The following is a 15,402-nucleotide window of genomic DNA, read 5'->3' as shown; positions in this document are numbered from 1 at the left end:
ATTGTAGTAGTTGAATTGTATATTAGCTACTAAGTATGAACTTAACGGGTAGGTAGTACCCGAATTTAAACTTATAAAACGCTAATATGAAGAAAAAGCTTTTATAAATGAGTTCATATTATGCTACGAGATACTATTGACTACTCTTAATATTCTGTATGATTAACTTGTTTCATTTGAGTATTTTGAAGGAAATGGCACCGACTACTCGACACACCTTGAATATGAGCGAAGAGGAATTTTGTGCCTTTCTTGCTTCAAACATAGCCGCAGTACAGGCCACGCTACATACCAACAATAACTCTGAATCTAGCAATACAGCTAACGGCGCAAGAAATCGTGTAGGATGCTCCCACAAAGAATTCACTGCCTGCAAACCTTTGGAATTTGATGGAACCGAAGGACCAATTGGATTGAAACGGTGGACCGTGAAAGTCGAATCGGTGTTTGCCATAAGTAAGTGTACTGAAAAGGACAAAGTTAAGTACGCTACGCATACCTTCACAGGTACTGCGTTAACGTGGTGGAACACCTATCTTGAACAGGTAGGACAAAATGCTGCTTACGCACTACCGTGGTCGGCATTCAAGCAATTGATGAACGAGAAGTACCGTCCTAGAAACGAAGTCAATAAACTCAAGGCAGAACTTAGAGAGTTATGAACACAAGGGTTCGACGTTACTACATATGAAAGATGATTCACAGAGTTGTGCATATTGTGTCCGGGAGCATTCGAAGATGAAGAAGAGAAGATCGACGCGTTTGTAAAAGGGTTACCAGTAAGGATTCAAGAAGATGTGAGTTCACAGGAGCCCGCTTCTATACAGAAGGCAAGTCGAATGGCTCATAAACTCATAAATCAGATTGAGGGAAGAATTAAAGTGCAGGCGTCCGAAGAAGCCAACACGAAACAACTCAAGAGGAAGTGAGAGGAAAACGGTGACAAGAGTCACCAGTACAACAACAACAATTACAACCACAATCGCAACAACAACCGCAACAACAATCGTAACAATAAATGCAATCCTAACAATAACTACAACAAACATCCCAACAACAACAACAACAACTACAACAACCATTTCAACAATAATAACAATCCCAACAACAACCTCAATAACAACAACGACAACAAAAACCAAAAACAGCCATGTCATAGGTGTGAAGAAAATCATCAGGTGTTTTGCACGACATTTTGCAACAGGTGTAAAAGAAATGGTCATAGCGTGACAAAGTGTGAGGTCTACGGACCAAAGTTTAACAGAACTAAAGGAACAAATAATGTCGGAACAAGTAATGCCGAAACGAATAGTGTCGGGGCAAGTGATACCAACGCTGTTTGTTATAAATGTGGAAAACCGGGCCACATTATTAGAAATTGCCCGAATAAGGGGAATACTAATGGGCAGGTCCGTGGAAGAGTTTTCAATATTAATGCGGCAGAAGCACAGGAAGACCCGGAGCTTGTTACGGGTACGTTTCTTATTGACGATAAATCTGCTTATGTTTTATTTGATTCGGGTGCGGATAGAAGCTATATGAGTAGAGAATTTTATGCTAAATTAAGTTGCCCATTGACGCCTTTGGATAGTAAATTTTTACTCGAATTAGCAAATGGTAAATTAATTTCAGCAGATAATATATGTCGGAATCGAGAAATTAAACTGGTTAGCGAAACATTTAAGATTGACTTGATACCAGTAGAGTTAGGGAGTTTTGATGTGATAATCGGTATGGACTGGTTGAAAGAAGTGAAAGCAGAGATCGTTTGTTACAAAAATGCAATTCGCATTATACGAGAAAAAGGAAAACCCTTAATGGTGTACGGAGAAAAGAGCAACGCGAAGTTAAATCTTCCTAGTAACCTGAAGGCACAAAAACTAATAAGAAAAGGTTACTATGCTGTGCTAGCACACGTCGAGAAAGTCAATTCCGAAGAAAAGAACATCAATGATATTCCCGTCGCAAAAGAATTTCCCGATGTATTTCCGAAATAATTACCGGGACTACCTCCACACCGATCCGTTGAATTTCAAATAGACCTTGTACCGGGAGCTGCACCAATAGCTCGTGCTCCATACAGACTCGCACCTAGCGAAATGAAGGAACTTCAGAGCCAATTACAAGAACTTTTAGAGCGTGGTTTCATTCGACCAAGCACATCACCGTGGGGAGCTCCTGTTTTGTTTGTCAAGAAGAAGGATGGTACATTTAGGTTGTGTATCGACTACCGAGAGTTGAACAAACTTACCATCAAGAACCACTACCCACTACCGAGAATCGACGACTTATTTGATCAACTACAAGGCTCGTCGGTTTATTCGAAGATTGATTTACGTTCTGGGTATCATCAAATGCGGGTCAAGGAGGATGATATTCCAAAGACTGCTTTTAGGACACGTTACGGTCATTACGGGTTTATGGTTATGCCGTTCGGGTTGACTAACGCACCAGCTGTGTTCATGGACCTCATGAACCGAGTGTGTGGACCATACCTTGAAAAGTTTGTCATTGTTTTCATCGATGACATACTTATTTACTCAAAGAATGACCAAGAGCATGAAGAACACTTGAGAAAAGTGCTAGAGTTGTTAAGGAAAGAAAAACTGTACGCTAAGTTTTCAAAGTGTGCATTTTAGTTGGAAGAAGTTCAATTCCTCGGTCACATAGTGAACAAAGAAGGTATTCAGGTGGATCCAGCAAAGATTGAAACCGTTGAAAAGTGGGAAACCCCGAAAACTCCGAAACACATACGCCAATTTTTAGGGCTAGCTGGTTATTACAGGAGATTCATCCAAGATTTTTTCAAAATAGCAAAACCCTTGACTGCATTAACGTATAAAGGGAGGAAATTTGAATGGAAGGATGAACAAGAAAAAGCGTTTCAATTGTTGAAGAAAAAGTTAACTACGGCACCTATATTGTCATTACCTGAAGGGAATGATGATTTTGTGATATATTGTGACGCCTCAAAGCAAGGTCTCGGTTGTGTATTAATGCAACGAACGAAGGTAATTGCTTATGCATCTAGACAATTAAAGATTCACGAGCAGAATTATACGACGCATGATTTGGAATTAGGCGCGGTTGTTTTTGTATTAAAGACTTGGAGGCACTACTTATATGGGGTCAAAAGTATTATATATACCGACCACAAAAGTCTTCAACACATATTTAATCAGAAACACCTGAACATGAGGCAGCGTAGGTGGATTGAATTGTTGAATGATTACGACTTTGAGATTCGTTACCACCCGGGGAAATCAAATGTGGTAGACGACGCCTTGAACAGAAAAGACAGAGAACCCATTCGAGTAAAATCTATGAATATAATGATTCACAATAACCTTACTACTCAAATAAAGGAGGCGCAACAAGGAGTTTTAAAAGAGGAAAATTTAAAGGATGAAATACCCAAAGGATCGGAGAAACATCTTAATATTCGGGAAGACAGAACCCGGTATAGGGCTGAAAGGATTTGGGTACCAAAATTTGGAGATATGAGAGAAATGGTACTTAGAGAAGCTCATAAAACCAGATACTCAATACATCCTGGAATGGGGAAGATGTACAAGGATCTCAAGAAACATTTTTGGTGGCCAGGTATGAAAGCCGATGTTACTAAATATGTAGGAGAATGTTTGACGTGTTCTAAGGTCAAAGCTGAGCATCAGAAACCATCAGGTCTACTTCAACAACCCGAAATCCCGGAATGGAAATGGGAAAACATTACCATGGATTTCATCACTAAATTGCCAAGGACTGCAAGTGGTTTTGATACTATTTGGGTAATAGTTGATCGTCTCACCAAATCAGCACACTTCCTGCCAATAAGAGAAGATGACAAAATGGAGAAGTTAGCACGACTGTATTTGAAGGAAGTCGTCTCCAGACATGGAATACCAATCTCTATTATCTCTGATAGGGATGGAAGATTTATTTCACGATTCTGGCAGACATTACAGCAAGCATTAGGAACTCGTCTAGACATGAGTACTGCCTATCATCCACAAACTGATGGGCAGAGCAAAAGGACGATACAAATGCTTGAAGACATGTTACGAGCATGTGTTATTGATTTTGGAAACAGTTGGGCTCGACATCTACCATTAGCAGAATTTTCCTACAACAACAGCTACCATTCAAGCATTGAGATGACGCCATTTGAAGCACTTTATGGTAGAAAGTATAGGTCTCCGATTTGTTGGAGTGAAGTGGGGGATAGACAGATTACGAGTCCGGAGATAATACAAGAAACTACCGAGAAGATCATCCAAATTCAACAACGGTTGAAAACCGCCCAAAGTCGACAAAAGAGCTACGCCGACATTAAAAGAAAAGATATAGAATTTGAAATTGGAGAAATGGTCATGCTTAAGGTTGCACCTTGGAAAGACGTTGTTTGATTTGGTAAACGAGGGAAATTAAATCCAAGGTATATTGGACCATTCAAGATTATTGATCGTGTCGGACCAGTAGCTTACCGACTTGAGTTACCTCAACAACTCGCGGCTGTACATAACACTTTCCACATCTTGAATTTGAAGAAATGTTTTGCTAAAGAAGATCTCACTATTCCATTAGATGAAATCCAAATCAACGAAAAACTTCAATTCATCGAAGAACCCGTCGAAATAATGGATCGTGAGGTTAAAAGACTTAAGAAAAACAAGATACCAATTGTTAAGGTTCGATGGAATGCTCGTAGAGGACCCGAGTTCACCTGGGAACGAGAAGATCAGATGCAGAAGAAATACCCGCACTTATTTCCAGGAGATACGTCAACACCTCCAACTGCTTAAAATTTCGGGACAGAATTTATTTAACGGGTAGGTACTGTAGTGACCCGAACTTTTCCATGTTTATATATATATATTAAATGGAATTGTTATTTACATGATTAAGTGTTTCCAACATGTTAAGCAATCAAACTTGTTAAGACTTGATTATATGAAATAAGTTTCATATAGACAATTGATCACCCAAGTTGACCGGCGATTCACGAACGTTACAAATTTGTAAAAACTACATGTTGTGATATATATAGACACATATATATATATATATATATATATATATATATATATATATATATATATATATATATATGGTTGACATAAGATTATGATGAGTAAGTATCTCACTAAGTATATTAACAATGTGTGATATACATAAGAAATGAGATTACTAAGTTAAGAAACTCGAAATGATATATATAACGATTATCGTTATGATAACGTCTACTAAATACATATGTATCATATTAAGATATTGATACACTATATTTAACATGATAAAATGATATTTAAATATATCATTAAGTGTGTTAACAATGAACTACATATGTAAAAACAAGACTACTAACTCAAGAATTACGAAACGAGACTTATATGTAACGATTATCGTTGTAACGATATTTTAATGTATATATCATATTAAGAGATATTCATACATCATAATATCATGATAACATAATAATTTAACATCTCATTTGATATAATAAACATTGGGTTAACAACATTAATTGAGATCGTTAACTTAAAGGTTTCAAAACAACATTTACATGTAACGACTAACGATGACTTAACGACTCAGTTAAAATGTATATACATGTAGTGTTTTAATATGTATTCATACACTTTTGAAAGACTTCAAGACACTTATCAAAATAATTCTACTTAACAAAAATGCTTACAATTACAACCTCGTTCAGTTTCATCAACAATTCTACTCGTATGCACCCGTATTCGTACTCGTACAATACACAGCTTTTAGATGTATGTACTATTGGTATATACACTCTAATGATCAGCTATTAGCAGACCATTTGAGTCACCTAACATATGTGGGAACCATCATTTGACAACTAGCATGAAATATCTCATAAAATTACGATAATATTAGTAAACATTCATGACTTATTTACATGAAAACAAAATTACATATCCTTTATATCTAATCCATATACCAACGACCAAAAACAACTATAAACACTTTCATTCTTCAATTTTATTCATCTAATTGATCTCTCTCAAGTTCCATCTTCAAGTTCTAAGTGTTCTTCATAAATTCTACAAGTTCTAGTTTCATAAAATCAAGAATACTTCCAAGTTTACTAGCTCACTTCCAATTTTGTAAAGTGATCATCCCACCTCAAGAAATCCTTGTTGTTTACAGTAAGATATCATTCTAAATCAAGGTAATACTCATATACAAACTTTGATTCAATTCCTATAACTATAACTATCTTAATTCGAGTGATAATCTTACTTGAACTTGTTTTCGTGTCATGATTCTACTTCAAGAACTTTCAAGCCATCCAAGATCCTTTGAAGGTAGATAATTTTTTGTCACTTCCAGTAGGTTTACCTACTAAACTTGAGGTAGTAATGATGTTCATAACATCATTCGATTCATACATATAAAACTATCTTATTCGAAGATTTGAACATGTTATCACTAGAACATAGTTTAGTTAATTCTAAACTTGTTCGCAAACTGTTAGTCCCATAAACATGAATGTGTATGAATATTGAATAACATGGTATGATTGTTGAAAGGATAAGTCAAATAGTCAACATTCTTATTTCATACCAAGGGCTTTGAATGAGGCAAGCAAATGGCAAAGGGAGCCTTGGGGTTCTATATATAGCCTGATATATAGAACCCTCATTACAAGGCTTGGAAACACCAATCTAGCTCATTTCAGGGTGTCAACAATCTCCCCCCATGAGATAGATTGTGTTTCAAAAATGGCTCCCTATCAAAATTACATACAAAATTACATACAAAATTACATAAAAGGAATCACTAGAGCTAACTAGCTAACGCCTCTACAAATTAAGTATGTCCTGTCGAATCTTGAATCTTTGATCAATTTGCATCACTAACATTGTCTTGGTTAATCATTACGCTTCAACCTCCCCCTAGATCCTCGAATTGTCACGCTAACAATCTTCCTTTGACTTTGTTTGAGATTTGAACTTCATCTTGATTCTTCAACGGTCTTAGCAGAGTGGTGCACAGCGGAATGTGTTAGAAGATCACATCACTAACTAAATATGTCATCGTCGATTGCTAGACAACAATCTCCCCCTTGACTTAGTTGTGATATGTCTTGAAGCTTTCATCAATGTCTACCTTTGTCGATCGCTAGACAACAATCTCCTCCCTAGATATCCATTGTGAATAGCTTGTAGAATTTGCTTGACTTAGGGCAAAGTGTCGAAACTCTATAAGCTCCCCCCTGAAAGTACATGGGCTCTTTCATTCAAAGTCTCGATCAATTGCTATTAACTTTTATCAACTTCAACCTTTGTCGATTGCTAGACAACAATCTCCTCCCTAGATATCCGTTGAGAATCCCCTTAGCATGATCCGAATAACCCCCCATATTATATAGGATCTTCTTTGAGTCTCTAGCTCCCCCAATTAAACAATTCTTTCTTTAAACTCGAGTCTTGCAACGTACATATACAAGAGTCACTGTCTAAGCATTACTTTTTCTAGCTCCCCCCAAACAGACAACCCTTTGTAACAAAATCAAAACTACTGAAATTGCTATACTAACAATCTCTCCCTTAGTTGTCGATTAAGCAATGTTGCCGTTGTGATTATCTTGAAAGTGTTTATCCTCCGAAGTTGATTGCAGATGAGCCTAACTATCTTCTTCTTTGGAACTTAGAATCTTTCTTGATCATATGTGTAAATCTCCAGAAGTAATGCTTTGACTTTGTCTTTGAAGTCCAAGTTCTATACCGTACATGTATGGAAGTCTTTATATGAAGCGTGAGTCCAATACTGAGTGTATTGAAGTCATAATTGAACATCAACCATAATGCATTTCTCCCCCAAAATGATGAATTTGTTGTGAAAAGGCATCATTTTTTATTGGTTGATGTTGTTCGGAAATCCCCATAAAATCTGAAAAATCACGGAATATGGAATTGTCGAGAGGATTCGGTGAAAGAATCACCAAATCCTTTAGTCTTTATTAAAGTCCAAAAGTTAACAGAATATCAACTCTGTTAGGTTTCGTTAGATGATTTGCCTTTGCTTTCGTTAGGAACCTAACGGAGTTAATTAACGATTGGTAAGTCACCACCAATCATTTCACAAACTACGATTCTGTTAAGTCACACAAAAAATAATTTTGTAGAAATCACTTGACCAAATTTATGGTGAATTAAATTCCACAAAATTTATTTGTGCCAAAACACATGTGACATCCTTTTTCTAGAGAAACCCCACGTTGACCAGCATCTCCTTTTTGACCGAATATATTATTGAGTAATTTATACAGGATCATGTTTCAATTACTCCCTCACCATCATTATTTAATATAATTGGGCCACAAAATAACACATATGAATCTAGTTTGGGTCATAAAATAAAACCTTTCTGAATGTGTTCACCTAAAACTATCAGTCCATCAAACTGTTTCTGCACGCCATTGAAAAAAAATACAAAACGGAGAGACAACAAAAACCCTTCACCACATCAGTACATCACCATCTCTTTAACCTTTTCTGTAACACACTGTGACTTCCTCACATGACTAGAAAACCACCATTCACCACCATCGAACCCCTCCCTGAACAGCCCTAAACCACCATCAATTTTTGAGCAGGTCTTCGATCAGCAAAAATGTTTTCGAGCATAAGGATTTCGAGCAGAGGGGTTTTTGAGCAGCGGTATTTGTGCATAAGTTTTCGTGCAGCAGTTTTCGTGCACAATGTTTTCGTGCACGAAGTATTCGAGCACCAATTGTTTTCGAGCAGCTGGTTTTTAAACAGGAGATTTTTTGAGCACTAGGTTTTCGGACACCCATTTTTTGAGCAGAAGGTTTTCTGACAGAAATCTTTTTGAGCAGCAAAATTGAAGAACAATTACATGAAAAAGAAAATCGATTTCTATAAATTCGGACATTTTAGATGTTGATTTCAACATGAAAGATGTTGCAAATCATCACCCCCCAAATGCTCTTCAATGATTCATATCACCTGAAAACATAAAATCAAATTAATTGAAATATTGACCAAAGATGAACGAGGTTTGACTCAGATCTAGAATTCCGAGATGTTTCGCAACCCAATTTGAGGCTTCAAATAGCTCAAGTACACACCAAAGAACTCAGTTCAACCATCAATTTGATCTAACATTAACTGAAATGAATCAGAGATCACTATAGGGTTGTGACATTCGGTGGTGATGATAAGCTTTTAGATCTGGAATAATTTTATGTTATTGATGATGATTTTATTATTTGATGATCTCAGATTTATTTATGTTGTGAGATTTGATGACGATAAAAGATCGATGATGATGATGATGAGATGAGGTGAAGATCCTGTGATTTGGTTTTGGTATTTTCATTTGGTTTTGGTTGAATCTCATATTTTGATTTTGGTGTATTTGATTTTGTGAAACTGAAAAATGATAGGGATTAATGTGTTTAAGATAGATTCAGTGGAAAGAAGGTAGGATTTAGTGATGTTTTTGTGTTTTTGAATGAAGGAAAGGTGAGATTTTGTGAATTTGTTCATGATACGATTCTGTAAAAAAAAAAATGGGATTTGTTTGTGATTTTGGATAGGTATTCATACAAAAACATGTTTTGGAATAAGATCGATACTAGAAAATGATCTAGCCCTTGCTCTTGATACCAATTGTTAGTCCCATAAACATGAATGTGTATGAATATTGAATAACATGGTATGAATGTTGAGAGGATAAGTCAAATAGTCAACATTCTTATTTCATACCAAGGGCTTTGAATGAGGCAAGCAAATGGCAAAGGGAGCCTTGGGGTTCTATATATAGCCTGATATATAGAACCCTCATTACAAGGCTTGGAAACACCAATCTAGCTCATTTCAGGGTGTCAACACAAACAAAAGTTAATCCTTCTAACTTGACTTTTAAAATCAACTAAACACATGTTCTATATCTATATGATATGCTAACTTAATGATTTAAAACCGAAAAACACGAAAAACACCGTAAAACCGGATATACGCCGTCGTAGTAACACCGCGGGCTGTTTTGGGTTAGTTAATTAAAAACTATGATAAACTTTGATTTAAAAGTTGTTCATCTGGGAAAATGATTTTTCTTATGAACATGAAACTATATCCAAAAATCATGGTTAAACTCAAAGTGAAAGTATGGTTTTCAAAATGGTCATCAAGATGTCGTTCTTTCGACGGAAATGACTACCTCTTTAGTAATTGACATGTAACTTAAATTTCTGACTATAAACCTATACTTTTTCTGTTTGGATTCTTAAATTAGAGTTCAATATGAAACCATAGCAATTTGATTCACTCAAAACGGATTTAAAATGAAGAAGTTATGGGTAAAACAAGATTGGATATTTTTGATCTTTTTAGCTACGGGAAATGTTTAACAAATCTATACAAATCATATCTTAGCTAACTTATATTGTATTATACATGTATTCTAATATATTATGTAATCTTGGGATACCATAGACACGTATGCAAATGTTTTGACATATCATATCGACCCATGTATATATATATTATTTGAAACAACCATAGACACTATATATGCAGTAATGTTGGAGTTAGCTATACAGGGTTGAGGTTGATTCCAAAAATATATATACTTTGAGTTGTGATCTAGCCTGAGACGTGTATACACTAGGTCGTGGATTGATTCAAGATAATATATATCGATTTATTTCTGTACATCTAACTGTGGACAACTAGTTGTAGGTTATTAACGAGGACAGCTGACTTAATACACTCAAATCTTTAAAACATAATAAAAATAGTTGTAATTATATTTTGATCATACTTTGATATATATGCACATATTTGTATAGGTTCGTGAATCGATCCGTGGCTAAGTCTTATTTCCGAGGAATGAAATATCTGTGAAAGTGAGTTATAGTCTCACTTTTAAAAATCTAATATTTTGGGATGAGAATACATGCAGTTTTATAAATGTTTTACGAAATAGACACAAGTAATTGGAACTACATTATATGGGTGAATGATCGAAGCCGAATATGCCCCTTTTGCTTGGTAACCTAAGAATTAGTAAACCGATCTACTAATTGAAGCGAATCCTAAAGATAGATCTATTGGGCCTAACGAACCCCATCCAAAGTACCGGATGCTTTAGTACTTCGATGTTGTTTTTATCATGTCCGAAGGATTTCCCGGAATGATAGGGGATATTCTTATATGCATCTTGTTAATTTCGGTTACCAGGTGTTCACCATATGAATGAATTTTATCTCTATGTATGGGATGTATATTGAAATATGAAATCTTATGGTCTATTATTATGATTTGATAATATATAGGTTAAACCTATAACTCACCAACATTTTTGTTGACGTTTTAAGCATGTTTATTCTCAGGTGATTATTAAGAGCTTTCGCTGTTGCATACTAAAATAAGAACAAGATTTAGAGTTCATGCTTGTATGATATTATGTTAAAACTGCATTCAAGAAACTTATTTTTGATGTAATATATTCTTATTGTAAATCATTATGTAATGGTCGTGTGTAAACGGTACATTTTAGATTATCATTACTTGATAATCTACGTAATGCTTTTTAAACCTTTATCGATAAAATAAAGGTTGTGGTTGTTTTAAAAATGAATGCAGTCTTTGATAGAGGTCAAAACCTCGCGACGAAATCAATTAATATGAAACGTTTATAATCAATATGAACGGGACATTTCAATGTTACCAACATACCATCTTTTTACCAAAGTCGATAACACATTTTCCGAACTTGTTTCGAAGTCACCTTATGTTAACTGATAGCCAACATAACTAGTTGCAGAAAAAATATTTCGATATTTGAAACTAGTTGCAGTTTCTTGTTAATGTCAAGGAACCTGACAATTCAATTTTTAATCTTTAAACTATCATTTTCGCAATTTGCAGGGCAAATTGGTTTGAGGACTAGCTCTGAGTTGGTCATTATAAATTTATAATCTGTCCGATGTATTACTGTCAAAAGTAAAGCACAGGAATATAACCAAGTTTGAGTTGTAAACGGGTCAGAACTGCTACCCCTTTTAGTTGAGTTAAGCTTCCCAACCCATTTTAAACCCACCAACCCATTTAAAAAATACAATTAAATATCTAAAAATTATACTGCATCTCATAAGTTCAAATTCATTTTTCCAGAAATCACAAGTATTTTATAGTAATTACTAATTACTAATGTTTACATTATTATTAACAGGTAGCATCAACATATGTTCTAGATACTAAATGGTTTTACCTTAATATTATCATGTACTCGCAAATACTTAGACTCTTGAATTCTAATATTTCAAAGTGTAGGGCGTATACCCTTTTCTATTTCTGTTTCAAATTTTAAACCTGTCTGAGTTTGGGTTAAACTTGTTGAAAAATCAACTAAACGGGTCGAGTTAGAGTTAGAAAATATGAACCCTCCAAGACCTAAAGGTCAAACCCAAAAATGCTACCAGAACCCAACACATATAGTCAGCCTATGAAAAACTAGTCACATGCCTTTAACATCTTTACAACAATCAATACTTCAAACACAAACAGACTCAAGGTTATGCTAACGAAACTTAGCTATCATATTAATCCAAATCAAAAAAAAAAAAAAAATACAAAATCATCAACATTACATCCTGCTCAACTCAAATCAAACTATATCTATATATCAAAATACCTTCTATACTAAAACTTATACGATTAAAACCTAACTTTTTATTCATCTTTTTATTGAGCGCGCGCAATCCTTTAACCCTTCCTACGTTCATTTTCTTCAAAAGTCAAACCTACAATCTAACAAGCATATGACAACCACAAATATTTATATTTCAAAACGCCCCAAGTGAGGTTTCCACAGATCATACCGCTAGGTCAACGGCCCTTTGATCATCCTTCCTACAATAGTACTCGAGAATCGAGATCATCAGTTTGCAGCTCGTAACGACAAACAGGGCACGTATTCCTAATACCCAACCACGGCACAATGCAATCGCCATGATAACGATGACTACAAGGAAGCTGAGTCGCCATTTCCCCAATTTCAACTTCATCTTTACAAATCGCACAAATCATATTATTCTTTTCAGCATCTTCTTTAGTCATAAGTACAGTCAACAAATTCTCAATTGCTTGTTTAGAAGCAGGCGGCCTACCCAATGATGACACACCACTATCTGCAAACCGCCCAAAAAACATCTCGTATTCGGTGTCAAATTCATCATCGTCCCAATCTAAATTCGGTTCCAGATTATGCGCATTTAACAATACCTCCCATTGCGATTCTTCAACACCATTCGGGATTACTGGTATAACCGATGCATCTTCATCAGCTTCTGACCCGAAAAACATACTCAAACTTTGGCGTTCGTGGTTTTGATTATTCACTTCCTCCCACTCGAAATCTTCATTTCCGTTCATATTCTGACTCACCATTACATCATCATCATCATCCTCTAAATTGAAAGCACTCAAACAAAGGTGAACCCTTTCTTCTTCATCGTCCACCTCAACAACCACGTTATCTCCGGCATCATCGTTATCCGACCCAAAACTATCCCCACCTATAAAAACTTCGCGTGCACCCCACCTGTTCGACGAATTGCCTGAACCAGATCGATCACCATTTCGACCAATTCTCCTTCTGGGTACAAAGAAATCATCCCCAAATTCATCACCGTCATCGTACCTAGGGTTATCAGATTCTTCAATATGAAACCTTAATCCTAACCCTAACCCGAATTGCAAATCAAATTCATTCCGTTCAATAACCCTAGAATTGAAATCAGAATGCGATTGCGATTGATCAACGTGTTGACGGAACATATCAATTACAAAATTCTGTCGATTAATCGAAGAAATTGGAGGTTGGTTGGGAGAAAGATTGTGTCTTTGGGGGGAATCTTGAGAGGGTGTTAATAAGTCGAGATCTGAAGGAAAAACGTCGAATTCGAAAAGATAGTCATTGGGATTTGGGGGATTGGAAAGAAGAATGTCGTTTCGGTCTTCATTATCGTCGTCATCGTGAAAGTAGGTAGCATCCGCCATTGGTGTGTGTGGAAGAAAATGGATTCAGTTGCTGAAGAAATGTGCAGGATGGGATTACTTGTTACATATGCTCTAGGAGATCATATATATCCACATCTAATTTTACTTCCTCCATCTTTTTCTCTAAAATATCCATGAATAATATTTAACAAAAAATTGATATAAGTTATTTTAGAACATTCACGTGGAAGGAGTAAAAGTGGTGATGGATATATCATCTCTCATATGCTTTGTCTCTTAGTACTGTAGTACTCCGTATTTGTTATTAAATCCGTATATAATCTTCTTTCTAACACTACTAGTACGGGTCCGGCCCGCGCGATGCGGCGGGGGCTTTCGGCCGGCGTATTCATATTTAACGCAGTTTTATTTATATATAGGAAAACGACTCATGTGTTATGCGTCGTTCTTGGTCTCGTCATCTTTAGTGTTTTTTAAAATCTGTACGGTTCGAACGTAGTTAGTTCCGTTTTGTTGATAAAATTATTTCAAGCCTAATGGTGCTGGCGAAAAAATTTAACTCGCGGCGAGTAGGAAGATACGGGTTGTCGTTGTGTTTAGCGTTTTTTAAAAAGTGTCTGTTTCGAACGTAGTTAGCATCGTTTTGTTCATAAAATTATTTCGAGTATGACGGTGCTGTCGGAAAAATTTAACTCGTGGTGAGCGGGAAGATACAGGCTGTCGTTGTGTTTAGCGTTTTTTAAAAAGTGTCCGTTTCGAACGTAGTTAATTTCGTTTTGTTCGTAAAAATATTTCGAGTTTAACGGAGTGCTCGGTGAAATTTAACTCGGAGCGAGGTGGAAGATACGGGCTCTCGGAGGTTTGGGTGGAGTTTTTTATTTTAATTTAGAGAATAGACATTTTACCACCCCGAAGTTTGGTTTAATTTTTGCAAGTTGGGTATAGGTGAGGGGGGAGATATGGAAATTGATAGTGTGAAAAGGGTTGTCTACTATTGTCGTATTCCCATTGAGAGTACGACCCAGATTCCCACTAGAATAGATTCCCACTAGAACTAGAACTAGAACTAGAACTAGAACTAGAACTAGTATATATATAAATATAAATAAATAAATAAATAATAAAATAATAATAATAATAAAATAAAATAATAATAATAATAATAATAATAAAATAATAATAATAATAATAATAATAATAATAATAATAATAATAATAATAATAATAATAAAATAATAATAATAATAATAATAATAATAATAATAATAATAATAATAATAATAATAATATAGGATTAATTTGAGTTGATTGAATATCATTAAATAAAAGGGTTTGCATAACATTAAAAAAATTGAAAAAATTTATAAGGCTATCTAAC

At 35.4% G+C, this 15,402-nt stretch overlaps 1 protein-coding gene across 1 annotated transcript; it reads right to left on the bottom strand.

Moving 5' to 3' along the window:
- Positions 1-12,530: 12,530 nt before the first annotated feature.
- LOC139866806 (uncharacterized) lies at positions 12,531-14,173 on the bottom strand. Its single transcript, XM_071855094.1, has one exon. It carries the CDS (start codon positions 14,061-14,063, stop codon positions 12,915-12,917), a length of 1,149 nt encoding a protein of 382 aa, XP_071711195.1. The 5' UTR covers positions 14,064-14,173; the 3' UTR covers positions 12,531-12,914.
- Positions 14,174-15,402: the final 1,229 nt, after the last annotated feature.

The sequence above is a fragment of the Rutidosis leptorrhynchoides genome, chromosome 9 (assembly GCF_046630445.1).
Source record: "Rutidosis leptorrhynchoides isolate AG116_Rl617_1_P2 chromosome 9, CSIRO_AGI_Rlap_v1, whole genome shotgun sequence".
In the NCBI taxonomy this organism is placed as follows: Eukaryota; Viridiplantae; Streptophyta; class Magnoliopsida; order Asterales; family Asteraceae; genus Rutidosis; species Rutidosis leptorrhynchoides.
Note: the sequence above shows the minus strand (reverse complement) of the source record. Positions and strands in the feature narration are given on the sequence as shown.